Source organism: Brienomyrus brachyistius, chromosome 3 (assembly GCF_023856365.1).
Source record: "Brienomyrus brachyistius isolate T26 chromosome 3, BBRACH_0.4, whole genome shotgun sequence".
In the NCBI taxonomy this organism is placed as follows: Eukaryota; Metazoa; Chordata; class Actinopteri; order Osteoglossiformes; family Mormyridae; genus Brienomyrus; species Brienomyrus brachyistius.
Window position 1 is genome coordinate 23,299,724 of NC_064535.1, and position 24,661 is coordinate 23,324,384.

The window sequence follows — 24,661 nt, forward strand, 5'->3', positions numbered from 1 at the left end:
TCAGCAGACCAAAGTTAGCACCACTGCACTGTGAACAGAGTCCACTGCTTATCGAGGTCTTTAAGGCAAAATATCATCCTGTCCTTCAAGCAGGTGTAACCAGCATTTTTTTTCGTACAATCGTCTTACAAAAACAGATCCACCTTTACTAACTTTTCTTTTACCCCCTTCAATCCAATTACATAACACACAGCTTCAATTATATACTTTTTGATTAGAAGACGTCATTTTATTTGATCTGTAAAATCCATTTTATACCAAAACCAATCAATGTTCCAGACATTTAAATTAGATTAAATAGATGTCGTTCCTATTGTGATAAATAACCAGTTTAAAACCTGGCTTTTAATGGTAAGAGGACAGTGAGTCACACAAACTCTCTCGGTCTCAAAATACAAGTAAAAAACTGCATTAAACCAGTATCAAACAATTCAATACAACCTCAAGTAAATATTTTAGAATTTAAACACGCTTTTCTTAATGCAAAGAATAGAATGAAATTCTAATTTATACAAATTAGCCTTGTTCAAAATGTTTTATTAAACAATGTTATTTAAGCATGTGAATGTTAGATGCAATACCCATTGCTTCCATCGTCTACACTCACTAAGACATATAAATATTTGAGATTTATAATTCTGTCCTTGCAACATTCAATGCTGTAAATCCAATATGGCTACATTTTGTTAAAAACACATTATTTACAATAATTGCAATACACAAAGTATTTGGCATACTTACAACAATCTCATGTCATTTACAATTTCACACAAAAAAAAAAAAACTAAATTTATGCAGAGAAAAGCAAAACTGGGAGACCGAACCAAAACAGTCCCAAAAGTACTGCAGTTAATACTGAATTTTCACTGAGTTAAGCAGTCGATATTGTCCACTGACGTGTTACAAAACTATGTTTGTGCACAATGAAATACTTTCAAACAACAGGCCCGTGACCCGGAACAATCAGAGTACTGTTAAAAAAAAATCCGAACTAAAGTCTGTTCAGTCAGTATTTTTTTCGATTAAGTAAAACGTACAAGGGGAGGAGTGGGGGGAGAGGACACCCGTACAATCACGTAGCTAATCACCGTATTAGTGAAAAGGGCAATCGGAGTTCTGCAAGCTGCGTGTTCACTTTGCGTTAAAGGAATGTATGCGTGAGGAATTGGCAGTCTGACGACACGTGTGACCGGTGCCGCTTTTTATTGGCTGGGGGGAGAGCGGGGGGGGCGCGCCGTCAGAGGTGGTCCCAGTTTGTGCTTTTGTCCGACGCGGCTGCGTCCCGGCTATTGCTTTTGCGAAGGTCCTGCACGGCGGCTAGCCGACTGCTCGTATTCCGTGTCGCGCACAGATGGAGGGGGTTAGGGTCAGGGGGGGATTGTGCGTTATTAGAAGATCGGCTCAGGAGAGCGTGCCTGTCTGCTGGAAATCTGCGGGTCCCGTTACAGAAACGCAAAAATGTTCCTTTGGCACAATACTTGGTGAAAACCAGGCGGATCTGCAGTGCGGGACCACGGGGAAAGGGGGCTGGTAGATTCTAGGCTTTGATGAAAGACACAGAAGAAACCTCTAGCACCTTTTAGCCATTGAGGACAGTATAGTAGCTTTTCCGATGTGTTTCAGGGTTTACTGGAAACCTTCAAAAATAATGAGACTCTAATAAGGCAAAAACCTCTTATTTTTCCAACTCATATATACATGTATTTGAACATTTCATTGATCACCAATCCTGTACTACTGTGTAAGAGTGTGTTAATCCGAGATGCACTAAGAGGTGCAGTAAATATATTTACAGCCCTCTTAAAAAAAACACTTCTACTTCTATGTCTAAATCTGTCCTGTCCTAGAACCTTGGGATTACCCAACCAGAAAGTGCATAGCGTGCCGTTGGTTGCCACCACAAGGGCGGCGCTATAGCTGAGACACCTTCCTCGGTAGGGGCCTAGGCCGCTGGATGGGTTCTGGTCTCCGGGGCTCTGAGTCCAGTTTGGTGCCACGGAATTGGTGGGGCTTGGGAGGTAGGGCAGGCGGGGCGATGGGGGGAGGGATGGAGAGGTTCTGGGGGAGCGGTACTGGCCGGCGCGAGTTGGTGCGCTCGTACACGCTGTACGGCGGCGGAGTCTTGTTCCCAGGCCGCAAGAGCTCGTCGGACCCGCCGGACACGGAGGTGCTGAGCGTGCCGGTGGGGGCAGGCTCGCCGGGGGGTGGGGCCTCCAGGCCCGAGGTGTCGGACACGCTGCAGCGACTCAGCGAGGAGATCCCGCTGCTGTAGCTGCCCGACAGCACCGGCGAATTGGACACCAGCCCCCCTGAATGGCACTCGGTCGGAGAGGGAGTGTAAGGGGGCACTGAGCTCTGGAGGGGGGAGGACAAGAGAGTGGGCCATAAGGGCTGAACTACACAGCGGCAGCCAACTCTCACGCTGAGCACATCCCAATAACAGTGTCACCACGGACAGATGAACGGGTTCTGGACGAGACGAAGAGATGAGCAGTCTGCTACTGAGAATTCGTAAGAGAAGCATCCACAGAGAACGGCGCAGACAATTATAATACCAGAGCGGGAAGAAAGATCGCCCGATCCTGTCGATCTGCTTCTGCCAGATCTGTACATCCCGTAACACCTCACTACTGGGAACACGGCTCTAGCCGCGGTGCGTCCAACGTTTCGTTACGTGCCCAGAGAGCCCAGCTGCCACCTCCCGGGGGGGGGGGCGTTTCTGCTCCCCCTGGCGCTGCCACTTTAAAGCCTCTGGGCCAGACTGTCGTGACCTTTTCCGCCCTCTAGTGTTTTAGCCGAGTAAATGGACAATTATCCATATCTCACAGGGGGCAAAATAAAAGGGGGGGGGGGGGCACAAGCAATCGATGTTTGCAGGCAGACAAGGACAGTGAAAGAATCCCAATACAGGCGATTAGGCCCAGATTTAGCGTGGCCTGACAACAGGGACTGAGATCCTTTCTCATTGCTCGGTGACGGTGTTGGCTGTTACCCATCAGCCCTGACACTAACAAGGGGCCCAGTACCTGCTCTCGGGCTGCCTATTGGGGTGGCTTCTCTGCGAGCAGATGGGCCTGGCTAGCCTCGCTCTGCGGCACATGGCCGCCACATGCTCCCATTACCATTAAGCGTTTGGATTCATAAGCACGTGGAAACGACAGGGAGCACTGCACCGCGCGCGCAGCTGGGGCCTGGCTGCCCATATCCCACAATCCACCGGGGGATCCCGAGACGGAGCGGGGCATACCTTTTGCGGAGACCTGGGAATGGGGACAGGGGACAGGGACCTCAAGTTCCTGGCAGGTGAACCTGTTCACAGGGAAGAGGGAGAGAAGGACGTGAAAATGACTGACGAAGGCTGACGTCATGATTGAGACCCAAGTGCAGGAGGAGGCGCGTGTCAACGCTTCAGTCCTGCACCGTGCCCTTTAGCATTAGCATGTTAGCAGGCAACATGCATCGCAAAGTCCGTCACATGGTGGGTGGGGGCGCTGTACTCTTAAATGTTGGTACAGATTGGTTTAGCTCTAACAGCAAAGCCGTTATACTCGGGGGGGGGGGGGGGGGGGGGGATACAATGAGGCCTCCCTTTCCTTGATCGTGGATTTAATGGAGCCTTGAGGTGGCCTGGAGATACATGTGTAAAAGAGTCTAAGAACACTGATCCGCAGAACAGCGGTGGGATTAAGGCCTGTGGATGAATGAGAACTTACACCGGCGGTTTACATGCTACGTCCTTCATGCTAATATCCTATTACTTTTAGCATGCTGTCCACAGCCCAACCCAGTTGGATGAACCGGGCCACCCTCAACAAGGAAGGCTGTGTTTCTGCGGAGTTTGTGACTGGCAAGAAACTCCTGTGTTTTTACTGCAGCTGAAGGTGAGGCGGAACTTAAGACAGCGGCAATCGATAAGGGAGTTCCAGGTCTGCGTACAAGTAGGGCCGGCCCAACCCTTTTCGGGACCCTTAGCAAAATTTGATCAACCGCGTCATTTGTCATCTTCCTTCCAATTCTGACAGGATGATCGGATGTGAGGAACCCCGGTGGCCCCTGGGCTTTAAGCAGCCGCTTAGCTTGCTTATGCCCTGGACCGGCCCTGCGTACGAGTGCCTAGTGGCTGAACCGATGACTTCGGGGAAAGCGGGAGGGACGTGTAAAAGCACGAGACAGCAGCAGGGGAAGCCAAGCACAGCGAAGAAGCAGCAGATGATCCCAGCCAATGGGTGCAAGTCAGCCGGCAAGGGCGGGGAAATGTTAGCAGCGGCTGGAAAGCTCTCCGTCGGTGTTTACCTGTGTACGGTGGTCTAGGAGGGACAGGGGGCGATACCAATTTCCCGAGCGCATCTGAATACTGCGTGTTAGCCTCTTTTGGACTGTCTAGATTCCAGGTGCACGTGGTAGGGCTCAGGACTTCACAAAAGACACACGAGGAGAGTGCTGTCAGTTACGGATAGTCACCAGCAACCTGGAAGAATTATCACTTTACCCAAACGACGCATAGCCATAGGGGACACGATTATGGCTCTAAGTGATGCCTGACCAACCCTCGCAGGTACATTTTAAGACGACACCTCCGAGGGGGATCAGTGCGGGTTCTCTGCTTGAGCTCTCACCCCTAAGACATGTGCTACCTTCTGAAGGTAAGCCATCTGCGCCATTATTCAGCAAGGCGATTTTTGAGGTAAAATAGCAAAGGTCAATGGGGGGGGGGGGGGGGGAACCCTATTACAGCCAGTCCCTCCACCCTGCCCCACCCCCCTAACAAAGCTCTCCAATGAGTAGAGAGCAGCTAAAAAAAATAAGAATTAGCCATCATCTGTGGAGTGTGCGGGTGTGTGTGTGTGTGTGTGTGTGCATTTTACATAGACGAGTTCTCCAACGCGCTGTGCGGTTCTGAAATTCTCAGTGGGGCGGTTCCTCTGCCACTGGTGAAAATTAAGACCTGTCGGCACTGTGCATTTGTGAAAACCTTCAGCTCAAGAAAAGGGACAGATTTACGCACTTATAAACGACAGTAATATCCGGCTTCGGCCAGAAAGTCTCACAAAAACGCAATTTAATAGGGAATATCTTAACACGTCTAAAAGGTCCCCAAGGCCATTTTTACAGCGACAGTCCACAGTAAGCAATGAACCCTCTGGTCGGCAGGGCCAGTGAGGGACCGTATAAATGTTCCAGTGATGCAGGCCAAAAGATTCCGTTAATTTCCCACAATGCACTCCCTCAAATTAACAAACTCATTCATTGCTAGCAAATCAATTAAAAGGGAGAATATCGACTTGCATTTACAAACTGCACCCAGAATCCCATGTTTATTTATTCCCTGATGATGATGAAGATGACGAAGGTGACGCTGGACAGCCTTACCTTTCTCGGATGCTGGTTGGCTCGTGTCACTCCGAGGCAATGAAGAATTGCTTATAAGTTGTGGGAGTGACCTCTGGGGGGGGAAAAAGAATTGTGGTTAAATCATACAACCTTCTGCCACCTGTGGTGGGGTGACGTGGGATCCGGATGTCCTACTTTAGGCTTTCTTCTGTTGGGTATGTGAGTTTATGGGCTTTCAGGCACACTCCTCTGTACCAGCCATGTGGGACACAGGCTCACCTGTCCTGGGTCCAGGGGCATCGGGAAGGCAGTGCTGCAGGGTCTATCCCGGGGAAAGAAGCAGGAGTTTTCCCTGGAATGCTTACTTTTGTCAGACAGCAGCGGGGAGTCTGGAGAGAGAGTTTCAGATGGTGACGCGTGACACACGACACTTGCCATACGGCACAGGGACACGAGGCAAACACGCACGCCGGCGTACCTTCAACAGGTGTCTCGGAAACGCTGTCGGTGACCGAAGAGGGCCGATTACACACTGACGCCTGGTCGCTGGGGGCTCCTTCAAGGCCAAATGACCGTTGGCAGGTTTTTCATTCCGACACAGAGTCCACCAGGTGGAAAATTTATGGATTAGCTCAGTGTTCAGCTCATAACAAACGCTTTATACTCAGTATAGGTGCTCAAGCCCTCCTAGATGTCCAGAGCTACTTCAAATTGAAGGACTTGCTAAGTGAGATCAGATGTCAACCACTTGCTTAACAGACGTTCGCACAAAAACCATTTCCCATCATGCCTTGCGCACTACTCATCTTAGAGTGGACAATCAGAACTGGTGGCAGAATTACAGTTAGAATTATAACTGATTTTAAAAGCAAATTAGCAGCTTCAGTGTAGCGAAGTAGGGCTTTTGAGGAATGTGAGGGGTTGGATCCTTACACCAGGAGGGTAAGTCTGAGTTAAAGGCAGGTCAGCGAAAATGGCTTCAGTTCAGAAGCAAGTGTGGGAGGCAGGAGGGGGAAGCGCTGACCTCGGGCATTGGATGGTGCGGCGCCGGTCACGTTGGGGGAGGCCGAGTGGCTGGAGCTCAGGCTTGAGGTAGACGGACTTGGCTACAGTTGCAGGGGGGGGCAAGGCATACTTGACATTAATACATCATATCAGAGGCCCTGACTTTTACACAGCTGATGTGTGAGAACTGGTCTGCACTAGCATTAATCTGAAGACAAGCAAAAAAACTCCAAAGATGATGGGTGACCTCTGTTTGGGCCAAGGCGACCCGGAGCACAGGCCAGCAGAGAGCCCTCTAGTGGGGGGGGGGGGGGGGGGGGGGCTTGGGGGGGGGTGACCGGCAAGAGAGCAGACCTGCATGTTGAAGACCTCGTCCGAGCTCTCCGACTGGCCCGTGATGTTGCTCACTTCATTGGAGGCCTGCGATGACAGCGAGGACGACGAGTACCGGTTGCCAGCTGGGTAGCTGAGGGGACTGTCGGCATGGCAACAGAGGAACACAAGGATACAGGCGTATTCAGAGCGCGCAGAGCTCGGGGGGTGGAAAAAAACCAACCGAGTATCTGTAATCTTTAAGGCATAACACCAAAAATGGATACTTCTTGATTTATGTTTTAATAGGGCTTTTTTCTTTTAAGCTAAAAGGCCTCCCACATGCCACGATACAGAAAGAGCCCAAACCCATTACGTTTGTTTTATACAGATGCTCTTTCCCAAAAGAAAGTATAATTGAAAGAGCTGGCATCAACCAGCCCCTGGAGCAACTGGGATTTAGGGTCTCGGCTCAAGGGCCCGACAGTGAATTCACTCAGCTGGCCGCGGGATTTGAACCAGCAACTTTCCGATCACAGCGCTTATGCCGCAAACTGCCTCAATATTCATTAACGAGCATCAGGAGCTGAACCCCTTGTGGCGATCAAGTGTAATAGGCACAGTGGTCCAAGCAATCAGTGAAACAGGTATAGGAGGAGCTAATAGCTGGCGAGGACGGGAGATGGGCCTCCACCTGCGTCGAGCCACCACACGGCCGCCGTCCGGGCTGATGGCGCTGGGAAGGGAGCTTCTGCAGCCACGCGGGCTCCCGTTGATAAAGGGCAGGGGGTTGGCATGCACGTAGGCTGGGAACTCCTGCCGGAGAAGGAGGAGGGAGGAGATGAGAGCGAGCAGGAGAGAGGAGGTGCCAGCGCTCACTCTGAAAGCCTGCCGTTGCATAGCAGCAGTTTCTGTAGTTACGGGGAGGCGGGAACGACTGCAGGCGATGGGCTGTTATGAAACTCAAGGGCTGAACTGGAGGTTCGCATGTAGCTGTGTGCTGAGACGTCAAGCAGAGTCTCACATATAATGTAAGATCACATGGGTGTTTGGGGGGTGGGACAAGAACACAGACCCACCTGGATTCCCAAACTCGTCTTCATCACATGGAACTGATCCACCAGCTTCTTGTGCAGTGGCCGCATGTCCTGGGGAACGACTTTCTCGTGCACCGCCAGACCGTATTCCAGGATGTGTGCCTGAGAGACAAACAGGGCCGAACGGTCAGCAGGGGGAAACAGTAGTTAAGGAACTCAACTTGAACCCGGAGTTCCACATGAGACACAGGTGCCCCTTAAAACCTACCTGACCAGGCTGGGGAAAGTGGTTAACTCTACAGAAACTGCAAGACTAATGACCGCCCCCTACAGACGGGTGTGTGACGCGACAGTGGAGACGTGTCGGGCCCACCTGCTCGAACATCAGCTCCCTCAGCCGCGTGATCTTCTCGCCATCTTCCGGGTGGCTCGCCACGTAGTCCTTCCCAAAGAACGCCTGTGGGGAGACGATCAGACTCTCTCAGCCATGCCCACCCCCTGCCGTGACACCCCCCCCCATACACGGGTGGCACTGGGAACTCAAGGACGTGTCGACAGCGCGGTGGAGGGCTCTCACACGCTCCCTGCCAGCCGTGGCTTACCGCTAAATCCGGCTCAGGCCTCACCCGGCGGGACGTTTAATGAGCGCCGACAGGCTTTTTACCGCCCACACAAAACCAGAGCTTCATTCTTGCGTGGTGAACGCTAACGCCACATGCTGGGGGTTCGTCAGAATTGCGGACAGGACTCCTTTCATTACCTGCGTCTGCCACCATTTGCCGTGATGTCACGCATTTCACGAATAAACTTTGATTCGATTTGATGTTGAACGCATCAGAAGAATGTGGTGGAAGGACCATCCCAAATCTGAAGGAGATATCTCCCTGTTCCTGCTGTTCAAAGGAATGGACCTGAGTGTTGAGATAATCCTGCGTTCAATTATTTCTCTCCGAGTCAGAACTCCGATGAAAATGTCACGAAACGTCACGAAAAAATGTCAGTTCCCGTCAGAAACACGCCTCTTTTATGATGTTGATGTCGGACAGAATTTTCTTGTCCGAGTTGCCCCGTGACGTAATTTCAACATGGCGGCTTACACACTCAACAGTAATTCTATTTTATAAATCTTTAAAAATGTTTATTTTGTTAAATGTATTAATAGTTATAAATGTAATTGAACGTGTTCGATTTCGAGAATACCATATCGCGACCGTAAACAGTATCCTAACATGCATCAGATTTTTACCAGACCTGTTAGTGTTTTTGGTTTGTTTGTAGTTTGTTTGCCTCTCGAAGAAAGAATATCACTATGAATGTACTAAAATATTTTTTTAATCTTTTAATATGGTTTGACTAGTTCGTGTTTCTTGTTTGTTTGTCTCTCAGAAAAAAGAATCTCACTCCAAATCTGCTGAGATATTAAGCTCAGTTGAGTTCTGAGAGATAATCGAACGCAGGATAACTCACCCAACATTATGTCATACATTTTACCCTAATCATGTGACTTATGAGTGGATGTTTTGGTCTGTACCAGACAGGGCTGCTGGTGGAATGACTACTGGTCCTTTTCGCTCTTCATGCCACCAGCAGCAAAAGCGTAGGCCTCGAAGACTTTTCCAGAAAACAGAGATTCAACTCAAAAGTCAGCACTGGTGTTTGAGGCTCAATTAACTGGCCAATCAAAAAATAGAGTCAAAATGCAGAGCTGTAATCCGTTATAAGACGGCGACACCGCGATCTTGAGATAAAGAGGACCGGCGTGAGATTCAGGGCCCCACGTTTGCCCCCTAAACCCGGCACTACACCAGGCGCTCATCATTTGGGACCTGCCCCATCGTGCCGATCAAGTGGAATCACATCAATTCGTGGTGGAAAGGAGGCGCGGTGACACTCCTGCCCGCGGAGATGTCAGCTGGTGCACCGAAGCTGCCGTCAGTGGATGGGGAGAGCGGGATGGCGCTCCCCACAGGTTAACTGGGGATCAGCAGGTAGGATGCTAACATTCTCGCACCAAAAAGAAGCACCGTGAAGCTTCCGTGGGATTGGCCGGGTGGCTGGGGTCAAAGGGCAGGCTCCACCCAATACTGACAGTTAGAGACAACCTCTGCCGGGGGGGGGGGGGGGTCAGTGAAGAGATGCTGTGCATACAAAGGAACGCCGTTTCTGTGCTACAAAGAGGCTGCAGGTACGAGAAAGGTTCTCCGGGGCTGAGGACCGGATCACGAAGAGATGTTCTCGGGCACCTGAGGCGCTTACCTCCTGGTAGCGGGCGAGGCCCCCGTTGACGGCAGCGTCGATGACGCCGTTGAGGCACATTGTGAGAGGGCTGACACTCTGGCCTTGACGCGCCTGGCACTGTGCAATCAGAGTGCGCAGCTGCAGGTTCTTGTTCTCCATCACCTCGATGGCGTTCTCCAGCGGGCTCACCTCCATCTAGAACACCCACAATGCCTCAGCGCTCTCGCTACAGCCTCCACTCTCCATCCACTTTGCTTTTTGGTTATTTGTAAAGGGGAATTAATCGCCTAGAGTAGGGGTTCCCAATCCAGTCCCTGGGGCCCCGCAGACTTTCCACGTTTTTTGCTCCCTCCCAGCTCCCTGCCGGTCAATCCACATTTTCGCTCCTACTAGGAGCTGGGAGGGAGCAAAAATGTGGACTGTCTGCAGGTCCCTGAGGACCGGTTATATATTGGCCTAGAGTCAAAATAATTAAGGAAAACGGTTACAAAACGATCTCCACCAGAACATTCTAGCATGAGAGAAGTTGGAGCTTCAAGAGTCGTCAAACACAGGGTACATTAAGTAGGGCCCTTTGGATGTTCTCATCAGAGGCAGATACTCACCAGGTCCCTCTTGTCTACCTCGAACCAGCGAGAAATGCCCGGCAAGCTCTGCACCAACGTTAGAGTTGTCCTCTCCACCCACAGGCTCTACACACACACACACACACAGTTACTGAGAGCCTTTCCATGTACCACTAATACTCCTGAGATTCCATCCACAACCTATCACTACACTATTATGTATAATTAAATTTATATCCAAGGCCACAAAGAGACAAATGCTGATCAAAGCACTTTATGTCTAACAGTATAACCACTGGGGAACAGGATGAGGTCAGGATAGGGGGCTCACCAGCAGTCAATCTGAATGGGTAGATGGATGGACCCTAGATAGATAGATGGATGGATGGATTGTAGACGGATGGAGGAGGTCTCCCGCTACACACCTTGAATTCATTTTCCTTGTCCTTGGTGCCCTTGTGGAAGGGCCGGTCGTAGCGGAAGCGCCAGATGTGGTTAACCTTGTAGAAGCTCTTGATATTGTCTGCCACGCCCTCTCTCTGAAGCACGTCCTGGGCCTCGGGGATAGGGCTCACGGCGTAGATCTGCAGGTCTAGAGTTGCCGCAGTCAAGGAAAAAACACCCACCTGACTCTGCCTATGAAAATTCCACCCCCCAGGAGAAGCTTGAGTTTCCAGGCCCAGACATTTACATTGTATTTACCCAGCAAATGCCTTAATCCAAAGGTGACATACATTTTTGAGAGAGCAGAGTCAGACTGGGGATTAAGAGCCTCACTCTGGGGCCCAATGGTGACATCACTATGCTGACCCGGGATTTAAACCAGTGACCTTCTGATTATAGACACAGCATCCTAGCCCGCTTTGCCACAAACAATGGCCCCACCCCCCGCAGGTAAGATGCAGTGCCAGTGAAGGGGGGCAGTAGTGTGACCAGCAGGGGCCCACAGGACGCCAAACACTGCAGACACGTGATTAATCGTAAACAAAGATAACAAAACGCCACACTAATGCAGTCTGACTGGCCTCCTCCGGTATAATTGCACCCTGGAGGAAGACGCATCTCTGGAGCGCGACTCTTTCAAACAGCTGTCCGATCCGTTGGCCCGCATTAGCATAACGGACCTCGTCATAAAACACGCCGGCAAATTTGAAGCAGCCATCGATTTATCTCTGCCCGTCGGCACTGCTGGGAGCGACCCTCATCGCAGGAATACAAATGTCAGATTACCGCCCCGATAGTCCGACAGCCTCGCAAGTATGAAATATATAGGTTTGTTCTATTATGAATACAATGATGGTTGCTATGTGCCTGCAGTACACACCCACGTAGGTACATACGCAGTGGTTTTGCTGCCGCGGTTACGCGCTCTCCTGCGGTCTTTGTTAAAGGCCACAGTGTTTTAAGACGTGCTTGGCATTTTGGCGTGAATCGCATTAATATCATTCTTGTACGTAGAGCGCATTGCGTCCTGTAGGATTTCTGGTGGGTTTCAATTCATGCGCTGTGGTGTTTTGGGGTGTGTTGCGCCATCTGGGGCATCAAGAGGCCTCGGGCACTCAGCCGGGAGGATGCACTGCGCCTCGGCCTGGGAGATGGTCTCGTCGGGTTGGTTGACGTGCTGCATGGCGATGGCCTGGGGGAACTCATTCAGCATGCGCTGCTGGAAGGCCTCCAGGCGCTCATAGTCGTGGCCCCGGCAGACAAACTCCTTGTTCTTGTGAGAGGAAAAGAAGAGACCCAGGCTTCAATCTGAGGCCTACACTCAGTTCCAGTCAACCTGGGCCTCTCAATAATCATCCTCAGACAGATGAACGATATGCATGGAGACAACAACCACAAGTGACACTGAGATATCTGCAGGTGAAACATCTGCCAAACCTTCACCACCAAAGTCCAACTAGTGAGACTCCACCACCTGAAGTCACTGTGACCAGGATCCTCTGAGGTCTGTACCCGGCCAGGGCAGCTAAGTGTCCAAGGCAGGACAACTTCATCTAGTGCCGTTTGTCTGCCTACTATTGCCTACAGACTCCTCCTCCCATCAGGCTTTCTGTGGTTCAGATAGAAGGCCCCTCCCACCACCCTAATATCCTCATTAATCAATGACTCGTCCAACAGCAGTACTTTAGCTTTGGTTGACGTCCAGACCCTTGTTAAGGGCACTGGCAGAATGACCGGCTGCACTGATGCTACATGTAGCTTCATATCATCAGTCCATCTGTTAATAGTGCAGCTTGTTGCAAAATGTGTGATCATTTCTGCTGCTGCCCTCACTGTCTTTGCTGCTGGCGCCACACGATGGTCACTCGTGGAACTGCTCAGGCAGTGAGTGCGTATGAAGTAGTAGAATGCGAACGGCGGATTCTGCAGCCCTTGAAATTTCTTGTTTAATATTAAACAGGCGTGACCTTAAGGTGGTGCTGGGGTGGGGAGGGGGGCAGAGGGCTTTCAATTCAGTTTGCCTGCCTAAACCAAAATGAAAGCTACCGTTTAATAAAAGATCGGGATGAGAGTTAAATTTCACACAGCTGCTCCAAAGAGCCACCTGCAGGACATAGTGGGTATAGCACCATTTTTGCGATAGTATTAAAAAAACAGGTTTTACTTTGCGACGGTGGTTCGCGTCTAGTTGTAACCATACATATACTGCTATGTCTTCACTCACCCTTAAAAAGAAGGGAAACTTCTTGCCGTAGAAGCCAACTCTGAAAAACTCTGGCTCCAACCTCTGCTGGTCCATGATTTTATCATACAAGGAGGCCTCCATCATCTGCCAATGTCAAAACAAAGGGGAGGTATCGCTTGTCAGAGGCCATGTTGGTGCCAGCTGGGGATGCAGCGACTTATCGGAAGGTTCTGCTCTCATGCCTCAGAAAACGCACTTACCCTCATCTTGCTTAAGTTCCTGTAGTCATAATAAGCCTCGTACTGGTCTGCCAGTTCCCGGCACAGTATGATGGCGTTCTCCCAGCACTGGAAGTGTTTTCAAAAACATTAGCATGCAAATAAGCCAAAAGCACAAACCACACACTGTGATGTCATTCACTGGCCGGTTTTTCGCCTAGCTATACAGCACTGCCAATTCCTGCCACTTGGTGGCAGTAGCCGACAACGTAATTTAGGCCACGGGCTGCGAGAAAGCCCTTTCCCTCGCACGCTCCCTTGCAATCTCGCTAATTAAATGGAGGATTTTCTATCCTGCTGCTCTACCCCCGGAGCAGCGGCGCTTGCAGATGGCCCTAATGATGTGTTCACCGGAGAAATGAGAGCTGCAAACTGACAGAAACGCCTCTAATTGGAGGTGCAGACACACGACTCACGCAGTGCGTTTCTCATCTTGGGATGCTCAAGGTCATTTGAGTCTCCCGCACCTGGGGAGGGAGGGAACACAGGGCCTGTCCGTTTCAGAGACAGAGGGCTGAGGTCGGCATGTTCGCCTCTTATGTTTAAGGATATAAATCGACCTGAATCCGCAAAGGGTCCTTCTGATCAAAAGATGGGTTCTCAGTGCCAAGAAGGATGACGTCCAGCCCTCACTGGAAAGGATCACTGAGTCAGAAGTCACCTTAGATGACTCCCACTAATTCTGAAGATAGGCGAGTCACCCGCAAACCAAGCATCTGCTCGGCAGACCATGTGACCAAGTCGCGCATCCAGACCACTCCCGTGCCCGACTCCCACGGTCAAAACAACCGTACCCGCGTCTACCGACCATCCTGACATCCACGGGTCCAGTGGTCGGACGCGTGCCCCACCTTGCCGCGGTCGAAGTTCTGGATGATGGTGAGGTGTAGGGTCTCCTTGCGCTGCCACTCGGTCTGCATGGGGTAGCTGAGGAACTCACGCAGAGGACGCTCCGACCATTCGAGCAGCTCGTCGTACAGAAGCAGCGTGTAGGAGGCCTCTGGGAACACACACCCCCCTCCCCCATCAGTGTCACCTCTACCGCTTGGCCACGCCCACCCGCCTGCCCAGCCCATTCATAATCCGTGGCAACACCAGTGGATTGTAGCTTAACAAGTAGAGTATTGTGCTACCAATACAAAGGTACTGGGTTGGAATCCTAAGGAGCACACAAAAACTCTCTTTACTGTAAACTGGATAAAAGCATCAAATAAATGCGTAAAATACATACAAAATGTCATCTATAATACAAAATTACACATGCCCTTATTACAGACAAGAATATTAAGGGGTTTCTTATTGGTTGTTTAAAAATGTTCATTTTAAATAAAAATATAATATTATTTTTTCCTCATTTTTTTCTTTTTTCTTTTGTTTCCCAATGCAGAAAAACATAGATTGCTGTCTGATTAATCAGCTAATGGGAGAGTTTCCACCAGCAGGGGGCAGTGTTCACTACCTGTATAGTTCTGTGCTTTCAGATGGAGGTCGTACAGCTTGTGGATGTAGCGGATGTACATCTCCTCTTTGTTCAGCTCAGTTTTGTAGAAGTTCTAGAAGTGGTGGGATTGGAGGGGGGGGGGGGGGGGGAATAAAACGCAGAGATGGTCATGTGATCTTCTCCACAGAGCAACACTCAAGCCACCCACATGCGCGGGAGCTGAACAGTTGCGTTACGGGAGCACAAGTGACTCAACAAGTGATATTAGCATGTGGGAGGCAGCTGGCACGGGCGGGGGCAGGGAGCTCAGAGCAGACCCTGGGCCCACGCTGAATGGAGGCCCCCAATCACAGATAGCTGAGGTAATGACGGCCCTCTAAAAAGGCTGGGTCCTCACAGATGGCAAACTCTGCTTGCTGTGACATTTAAACCCCCCTCCAGCCACCGCCACAGGACCCAGGACGGGTGTTAAAGTAACAGAGCTTTATAAAAGGCTCCCTTTCTGAAAGCCAACAGAACCACAGAAATAGAGGCAGGCAGCGAGATTAACGGCGAGGAGGGCCGGCAACTGACCAGGAGGCTGACGGTGCAGCCGATCTTCTTCCCGTCCACCTCGCCTGACTTCATGCAGTCCCTGTTCGTGAGGCAGGGACACAGTCAAGCACTCAGAGGGAAAAGGGGCAGGAGGGTGATGGAGGCGTGCGGGCGGCGGGCAATGGAGTAGACCTGTAGTCCAGGAGCCGCTCCATGAGACGCGTCACGGTGGCGATCAGAGAGACGCCGCTCTCCCTCCACGTCTCTCGCTCGATCTTCTTCAGAAGGCTGCAAGAGACGCACACACACACACCCAGACACGCACACACAGACATGCACATACACACAAAAACCCACACACATGCACGTACAGATACACACACACACACACACACGTGCGAAAAGAAGGCTGTCAGGTCCATGAGGGCACAGACAAAACTGTCCTTAACAGATGAGTATATATACACAGACACACACAGACACACACACACATAGGGGTTGCACTACTCCGAGCATGCACAAACATCCAGAGATACTCACTCACTGCTCATTGCTAAATGCCCTCAACAAATGCTCACATATGTAAACACACATCACCATCTGGGCCATCAGCGACCCTGGGCAAGTGCCAACACCTCCCAACCAGTAGGGGGCACCATGTCAATCCATCTGTCACATCCAATTCTATAGCAGGCAGCGAGCAGGGTGGCATCTTACCTAGGGTAGGGCCCAAACAGGGGGATTCTAATCCAGGAAGCATTGGTAGGACAGATTCATTTTAATATATTAATATCAACACACACTCACGCACGTTAGTACAGTGTTAGTATTGTTAGTTGTAGAGCAACAAAAGCAAGGAAAGATAATGGAATCTTTAAGAAGGAAGAGGAAGTAATCTGTTGTCATGGTTCACAATGAATGCGGGGCTGACGGCGGTGTCACCGCGGCAACATTCAAACGCCTTGAGGGTATCAGCCAAACGGCCTTACAGCTAACAGAATGCAGGTCAGGGTTTGCACAGGAAGTCACTGGAATGGGTGATGAAGACAAAACAGTGGATGACAGTGAAGCAGCACTGCAGGGGGCGCAGTGTGCAGCGTGCAGGAGGGGAACAGAGAGAATACGCTTGAAATGTTTGTCGCTGTTACCCGCATGCATGTGTGTAGGCTGGGGGGGGGGGGGGGTGGGGGTGGCAGCCAGCTACAAAACTCAATGCTATTATTGAAGATCATATTTTCTATACACACACATACACACATATATATATATATATATATATATATATATAGAAAATATGATAATTATATATAATAATAATTATAACTATTATAATTATTATGATCCCGCTCTGAGCAGTACAGCTCAACTATATTAAATATCACAACGGTATCCGTCCTGTTGTCATCCCGGCAGAACACACTTTATTAATGATAAAACCATGCAATTATCCATAAAAATCACGTTAAAACAACATAAAAAAATCATAAAACCAACAAATGTGTAATCAATTAAAATAACTATGGTCATAAAAACAGTTAAGCCGTCATGCTATAAATATACATTAGTATATTGACAGGTCAGTGTGACAGATGACCACATGACCACTCACACAGCAGGGGGGAGGGGTGGACGTTCACCTGAGCTATTAAATGACCACGTCCCACTGCCCCTCCATCCCCCCCCCCCCCACCTAATTCCTACAGCCACCAGTCACACAGAAACCACTCACGATGACCATGAGAGCCAAGTGTGAATTCAGTGACACAAATCTGCTCTCAGTTTTCACATTAATGCACAAGCAGAGGTCAGCCTTGGTCCTTATGCATGCATTGCACATCGGTGCAGGAACAATTGTGAGACACGGAGGAGGATGTGGTCTGGTGATGTAACATCACACTGTTTAGGACACCAGTATGGTATGAAGGCAGTATAGTTTGCCCACAATGAACATTTTATATAGCACGTAACACCAAGGCACCAAAAATGGAATAAAATTAAATATTACCCATCAAAGGTTAGATCCAAACTGCTACATTTTCATTTAAAAACACAGACATTAGCTACCATTTTCACCTTTTTAAAAGCTCCCAGAGCTGAATACGTATGAAGCGTTGCAGTGTGGGTGAGTGAAAGAGGAGACTTATGAAAAAGCAAACTTTAAAAGCTCCCTGATTGGTCCCAACTCATCACATGACCTTCCCCTGATTTGATCCGGCTACTCAAAACCTCTCATTGTCTGACTGGCCACCTTACACAGAAGTAAACAGGGTCCCCAATATGGCAGATACATGGAAGCTGTTACCTATGGTGCTCATCAATGCAGCATCCGAATGCACTGGGGAAAAGCCAAATGCAAAAGCAACTACAAACTAACTTAAACGAACACTAACCAAAAGCAAGCAAAACACAAAAAAACCGTACATGTCCATTTCCTGTGAGGGGCTTCGCCAGTGTCGAGAGAGACAATTAAAGGTAATCGGCCATTTCATGGAAATTTATGCAAATGCATGACATGGCCCTTAACTCTCTATAATTGTTAAGGTTACAGGTTTGGCAGATGATCCAAAGTCCTTTATAACTTGAATAGTTTAATACTTTAATAGTTTATAATGGTTGACAGCGCATGTGTGACTCAAATCCACGGTTGACTCTGATCCTATAGTGACAGCAGAGTCACTAACAGGTAAGCAGCATGTTATACAGCGTGACTCTGCATATGTGCGTAAAAAGAAACGAATTCACTGGTCATTTTGTCGATGGGTGCATGCATGTCCAATGTACGCTAATAGCTAAGTCTAATGTGTTTGGGAGCGATGTGAGAACGCCTGTGTGAATGGAGATCATTTGTTTGAATAGGCAGCAGTATGGATGTACCCAAAGAGTAGTCTTCAGTGATTCAGTGTGATTGTGTGAAAGTCCTCAGTACGTGTGGGGTGGGGGGCAGGCAGGAGGCGACTCACATGCTGTTGAATAGTTCCCTGTAGGTCTCGTCCCCCTTGCCCTCCGACATCAAACTGTCCAGCTTGTCGATCAGCTTGGCTTCCACCTGCAGACACCATAGCCACTGGTGAGTGTCTCGCACACATGCTGGACCACCTAAGCATGAGCGCACTGGAAAACGCATGGAAATGAGCAACGCACACCTACACTACACTGCAGCTCAAAGGCAAAACACCTTCACTGCATATTTGACCAAAATTGGGACTCTTATGCTCAGTTTTATCTCGTGGCAAAACATCATAGTTCAACTATGCTCAGATTTTTTTCAAATACAGACGTTCTTTGCTTTAAAATGGTTTGATTGACAACATTATGACTTGATGATGCTGCGATAGCGATACATGTTCAGTAGTCATTAAACTTAGGATTTCGATCTGCTCCTGGACTAGCAATATGTCGTACGATACTTTCTACTGATGCCAGGTGATGGCAGCATCCATTCAGCCCGGCCTCCAGTCTCTGTAATTATCGCCAGCGTCTCGTACAGTGCGTCTCGTACAGTGCGTCTGGTACAGTGTGTAATGTATGTTACTGTGCTTTTTTCTGTGTTTAACCAAATTCTTCCCAAGCCCATTATTTCTACTAAAGACCCAAACGTGTCTCGTGTTCTTCTGAGAAGAAAAAGAGGACAGCAATTACTTTGTAGGTGAAATTTTAAATAATTGCCCAGATCGAAGGCAATTATTTCTGTAATAAGTAAATTACTACTGTTACTAAATAAGTTAATTATTTATCATATTTATATTTGACTTACTACATTTTTGGCTTACGGTGGGCTCACCGGACCGTGACCCACAGCCAAACAACTCAGAAGTCCCTTTACTCAGTGTCAGCGTAGCATCAGTTGAGCTTTTGTACGGCAGAAAAATGTACCTGAATCCGAGTCAAACCATAACGTCACAGTCAAAAGAGCTTCGTCTATTTTGACGAGGTGGTTCTGAGCCAAACCCAGAAGGGAGGCTGGATCGACCGTGGTGAAGGAACCCCATGAAACGTCCGCAGGCAGCAGAACCGCAGGCAGCAGAACCTGTAAGTCCTCAGCCTACAGTCAGGCGGCCATGTTCTGCAGGCACACCAAGACCTCGTGTGTCTGCCGCACCTGTTTGAAGTTTCCGCTCCTCCTCTGCTCCCAGTCCATCATGTCGTGGAAGATGGGGATCATGACGTTGCGGAGGTCCTGCTGGGGCACCAGTGTCACCTCCAGGAAGGGGCCGATCATGGCCGGAATGAAGTTCAGCTTGTGCTCCCCTAGGGAGGCCAATAAGTACCTGGGTTAAATGCAACCTTGTGCACCTGATATATCAGAGCATGTAAATTTTTTTATTTTTTTTTTTTTAAATCACAGCTATGCACCACTACAGCACAGAACCCATTTGTATATCCTGCAGAGACATGGCATTACTCATGGTGAGACACATGGTGTCTCGATGATGGACATCTGAAGCAACTGGGGGTTAAGGGTCTTGCTCAGGGGCTCAACAGTAAAATCACTCTCCCGACCCTGGGATTTGAACTGGTGACCTTCTGATTGCAGACACAGGGTCCTAAGCCACTGAGCCACAGACCACCTCACAGTACTGTTGTTATGGTTAAAGACATGGATTCATAACCTGAAGATCAACATTTTAAGACAGTAAAATCCACAGCTACATCAATAGGTCAAATCTAAAATTGAACTATGGAACGAAATTTCTCACCTAAATTCTGCCACATGCTGAAGATCTCGCAGCCCATCATCACCCGCATGTCGCCGTACCTTCAACCGTGGACACACACACACACACACACACACACACACACACACACACACACACACACACACACACACACACACACACACACACACACACACACACACACACACACACACACCCCAACCACACAGGTTATGCGAAGACAGGCTCAGGTGGCCGAATATCACTGTGCTGATCCCTGCGTACGGAAGTCACTCACTTTTCCAGAATCTTCTTCCTCTTGGAGGGCGAGAAGGTCTCCAGCTGCAGACACGGCTGGTTGATGAAGATCACGGAAAGGTAGAAATAGGAGTCCCACACCTTCGAAGGGAGATGTGGACAAATGGGCCGCAGAGCAACTAGATGATGCGGAGGGTGTCCTTCATTCAGCCATGGACTGAAGGTCTCCATGCATCGCCACTCACAGCCACTTACCTTGTAATCAAACTTCTCGTTCAGGAAGTTCTTCCTCAGGGCGTCGGACAGGTATAGGACCGTGGTGATGATAACGCTAAAGAACAGGAAGCAAAGAGCAGAAGGGAAGCCATAACCATTACTGAGTACTAAGTTACCGAGTGCCTGTAGCTTATCTAAGGAAGTATAAGGCAGAGGATACGCTGGGTGGAAAGCCATATTTAAATAACTACGTAATTGAGCAATACTCTATTTCAATGTGGAAGGAAAATATGTACACCTCCACTACCTTAAAAAATTGGGTTTTCTAAGTACAAAGTGTACCAAGGAATTTCAGCCAAACCGAACCACAGACCTGTAAGGAATGATATTTAAGTCACATGGGCGTGGTCCCTGATTGACACCTAACTGTGATGGACGCAGACGTCTGCCAATCACACTGCGGTGTGTGAACAGAGGGCTTGGCTTGGGGGGTGTTTATCAAATAAGGACGCACCAATTAGCTTGGAGGGGGTGGAGCTCTGTGAACAATATAGTTTGGTACAGACAGCAGCAGAAATTCCAGGAAAAACTAACAATCTTGAAAAGTTTCATGCAAATGAACGAAGGAACTAACTTGTTGGTGACCAATCGCATGACTGTCCAGTCCTTGGGGAACATCTCTGGCCGGATGAGGATCCGAAAGACCGTGAAGATTTGCAAGAGAAAATCCTTGGACATAAATAGAGAAGTTACACTTGCAAAGAATGCGCTTCAACAAAGAGTTGCGTGTCAAAGCTGTGCTTGCATGCGTGGGTGGCTCATCGTGAGCGTGCGTGTGTTGGTGTGCGTACGAGAGTGTGGAGAGGGAGCGACTGAGAGGACAGTAATCCTTCTCCTCAGCCCCTACAGGCATAGGTCAGTCGATCCCATTTGTTGGGACTAACCAGCTTTCAAAGTGGGAGTTACGGCTCTGGCCCACACAGACAGTAGCGCCTTAGCGGTGTCACAGCGAGACCTCAATTTACTTTCCGCCTGGATCTGATATTATTCATGAATTCCAATTCCACACTGTGTGGTCCTCCTGTAATGAGCTGTCTCAAACAGAATTCAATTACCCAAAATGCCTCACTCCCCTTTCAGTAGCCATGCTAATGGCACTAGATGGCAATCACCAAAGGCTGCATCCTTCCCTGCTGAGATACGGGGCCCGACCATCGCTACAGTGATGAAATCCTTCGACGATGCACAGATGAGTGTCACATGGAGGGGGACCTCACCCTCAGGTCGTCCTTGCTTTTCAGACTCTCCAGCAGCTTCTGGTAGTGACTGTCGGTCATCTGCCGGAGCACGGTCAAAAGGCAGGCCACAAACTCCCCCTGGTGGTGAGACGGCGGGAGGTGTCAGCGACCGGATGCGGCAAAGCCGGGCACGGAGTACAAAAGGGCAGCACACGCGTACACACACACGTGCACATGCCAGTGTGTGAGACTTCCGGAATCCCCCATGGAGAGATATGTTAGTTGGTCCCATTAAAACATCAACGTTGACAGCATAGGGGTCGAGTCGCCGTGTACCGTGACATCCTGGAACTGTAAGCGCATGGAGTTGCCGGCAGGCTGCGGCCGGTTAGTGATCTCCAAGATGGTCCTCAGCAGCACTCTGAGAAGGTTCCTCACCATCATCTCCACCTCCTCCGAAGCTGGGGCCTCCTGAGTAGACAGATACAACCAAACACAGTAATGTAGCCAAGACCAAGAAACACAATCGTTTTTATCCTTCTTAGATCTGGCTGCCCTCTAGAGGGCAGAAATGATTACACCTCCTAATTGTTATTAATGTGATTTACTAATTAAGCGTTCTATTTCAGGAGGAACGCAAGGTCTTCCTGAGAAGTTTCGATGGTGGCTCTGGAGAGGTACCGATACCTTCTCATTCTCAGGGCCTGAGATTATAAGGCCTGCTGGGATTTATGGGTAATTTACCCCAGGGATACTGGAATGGTGTGTGGTCTGTTTGATCTCAGTATACCAGGTCAGTTTAGGGTCTGGTCTGCACCATCTCACCTCAAACATTTAAGATGCTCTTGCTCTCTTTCCTTTTCTACAGGAATACTTAGCAATAACAAATGAAGCCCCACCCTCCCACCATGCTGGGGGGGGGCATAGTCAGGCATTTTCTTTATATAGTAAATGAGGTGTTTTGCAGTCAACTTACATTTAAATTTATTTTTGTATAGTGCATTTTCATGACATTACATTGTCTCAAAGCGCTTTACATCATCCCTGCCTAATGCCCTCAGAGAGTAAGCCAGAGGCGACAGTGGCAAGGAAAAACTCCCAAGAAGGAAGAAGCCTTGGGAGGGACCAGACTCAGAGGGGGAGCCCATCCTCCGGGGGCCGGCAGAGGAAGTCCAAAATAAGAAAGTCCCGATTTTATAAATTAGGATTGTGAATAGGGGGCGGGGTCATGGGCGGAGTCATAGGCGGAGTTATAGGTGGGCCCAGATGAGCACTCACAGTGTCATCCTTCTTCATGAGGGAGAACATTCCGGAGAGGATCTGGGCACACATGACGAGGTCTCTCTGCTCCTGCAGGTGTGCCTGGAGGTGGTGCAGTACCACAGGGAGCAGGATACACCTGGATTCTGAAGGAAAGAGGAACAGACGAATGAGGTTCCTGTGGGGACAGGAACCTCCACATGCCTGTGGACGCGGATGTCAGGAGGATCTCATGGCCAGGCCGAGGTATGTAAGAAAAAAGGATAACGCTTTGCATTAACTGCAGCTTCGTAATGCTTTTATATTGCACTCATAAAACGTTCAGTAAACCTTCATAATGTATTCATTAAGTATTCATAAAACATTCATAAACATCATGCATGTATACTTTTACATGCTAACATCCCTTAACAGGTGTAATACACATTAATAACAAACATTATATAATAATGACAAACATTATAATTGTATAATCATGTAATGTTTATTATTAAAGAATATTAAAGCTGTGAAGGGATGTTAGGATGTTATGGTATGCTTGCATACTGCCTTTGAATGTTCTATGACTGCATTATAAATGCACTACGAAGGTGCACTGAATGTTCAATGAATGTTTTTTTAAAAAACCAGACACTGGAAGAGAACTAAGCTAGCGGAGCGCAGACGAGAGCAGCAAGGACAAACAGTCCCACATTAAACAGGAACTGAAATCACATCTTAAGTTTCAAAGTTTTAACGGCTGATTCCAAAGTGCGGGAGATTTGGCAGTGCTACGGCGATGTGAAAACGGATGACAAGAATCGTGACACCATGGGATGGTGCGTGGACGGGATGTGTGAAATACCAACTGAGGGTTTTCTTTTCCTGTACAGAGAAGGATTAAGGTAGCCAGCTTCAGCCTCTTATAAACAGCAGCGGGGATAGGTAAATGTCACTAAGATGGTGTCTCCCCTTAATCCCCTGCAGAACAGCCAGACAAAGCAGCTGGTATTTACTTATCCAAGCTTGGGGGAGGGGGGGGAGGGCAGCAAAAGCAGGCCAACCATAATCTCTACACCCAGAAATAAAGCGGAGCGGTAGAGTGAGTTTGCACCTCTGCTTCTCAAAGGTATATATATCTATAATGTCGACTCCAGGGTGGCAATTTTCAGCCCCGTAGGAGAAAATCCCCGGAAGAGAAACATGCAAAGACACAGAGAACCGGCACCTCCATGCACGACAGAGGCAGGGGCAGCACTCAAACCCCCAGTCCTGGAGGCATGAGACCAGGCATCGAGCCACCATGCCCCTCACCCCGTCGTCCTGTCTGAATGAAGCCAAAAACAAGCGATGCCTCGTTACACCTTACTAAAGCATGTCTCTGAAGACGGCGGCGGTTTATGAGTGAAAAACAAACATGTTGACATTAAAATTCTAATTTTAATCAATTAATAAGAGGCAAACTGCAAATCCGCTAACTGCCCCAAATGCAACCCCCCCTGCAAAAATTATGTCACATTAATTTTTAATCCCCCCATTTCTGTACAATGGATCCATTTCTTCCTAATTACATTTAATTCATTAAATCAGCTTTAAGGATATGATTCCCAAGAAATCCCATCCTCCCAGTGCATAATTAGCCTTTTTTTCATATTCAAAAGCACAATGTAAATTGTTGTTTATG

General features: G+C 48.9%; 1 protein-coding gene across 3 annotated transcripts in view; it reads right to left on the reverse strand.

Moving 5' to 3' along the window:
• Window positions 1–207: 207 nt before the first annotated feature.
• LOC125738439 (dedicator of cytokinesis protein 4-like) overlaps window positions 208–24,661 on the reverse strand; it is a 71,544-nt gene continuing 47,090 nt past the window's right edge. The window contains exons 24-54 of one of the 3 annotated variants that reach the window (XM_049007362.1): window positions 23,017–23,144; window positions 22,075–22,209; window positions 21,778–21,876; window positions 21,135–21,229; window positions 20,540–20,615; window positions 20,325–20,425; window positions 20,069–20,127; window positions 19,471–19,619; window positions 18,332–18,417; window positions 16,089–16,115; window positions 15,564–15,659; window positions 15,411–15,471; window positions 14,856–14,949; window positions 14,248–14,396; window positions 13,379–13,465; window positions 13,158–13,262; window positions 12,065–12,206; window positions 10,915–11,081; window positions 10,529–10,615; window positions 9,942–10,118; window positions 8,059–8,142; window positions 7,728–7,847; window positions 7,343–7,464; window positions 6,691–6,811; window positions 6,356–6,437; window positions 5,810–5,887; window positions 5,611–5,720; window positions 5,371–5,443; window positions 4,294–4,413; window positions 3,248–3,309; window positions 208–2,355 (exon numbers count right to left, since the gene is read on the reverse strand). In XM_049007362.1, the coding sequence (XP_048863319.1) occupies window positions 1,912–2,355; window positions 3,248–3,309; window positions 4,294–4,413; window positions 5,371–5,443; window positions 5,611–5,720; window positions 5,810–5,887; window positions 6,356–6,437; window positions 6,691–6,811; window positions 7,343–7,464; window positions 7,728–7,847; window positions 8,059–8,142; window positions 9,942–10,118; window positions 10,529–10,615; window positions 10,915–11,081; window positions 12,065–12,206; window positions 13,158–13,262; window positions 13,379–13,465; window positions 14,248–14,396; window positions 14,856–14,949; window positions 15,411–15,471; window positions 15,564–15,659; window positions 16,089–16,115; window positions 18,332–18,417; window positions 19,471–19,619; window positions 20,069–20,127; window positions 20,325–20,425; window positions 20,540–20,615; window positions 21,135–21,229; window positions 21,778–21,876; window positions 22,075–22,209; window positions 23,017–23,144 (3,536 nt within the window). In that variant the 3' untranslated portion in view covers window positions 208–1,911. The remainder of the gene's footprint in view (window positions 2,356–3,247; window positions 3,310–4,293; window positions 4,414–5,370; window positions 5,444–5,610; window positions 5,721–5,809; window positions 5,888–6,355; window positions 6,438–6,690; window positions 6,812–7,342; window positions 7,465–7,727; window positions 7,848–8,058; window positions 8,143–9,941; window positions 10,119–10,528; window positions 10,616–10,914; window positions 11,082–12,064; window positions 12,207–13,157; window positions 13,263–13,378; window positions 13,466–14,247; window positions 14,397–14,855; window positions 14,950–15,410; window positions 15,472–15,563; window positions 15,660–16,088; window positions 16,116–18,331; window positions 18,418–19,470; window positions 19,620–20,068; window positions 20,128–20,324; window positions 20,426–20,539; window positions 20,616–21,134; window positions 21,230–21,777; window positions 21,877–22,074; window positions 22,210–23,016; window positions 23,145–24,661) is intronic. The other 2 variants (XM_049007363.1, XM_049007364.1) reach the window with 2 other exon arrangements.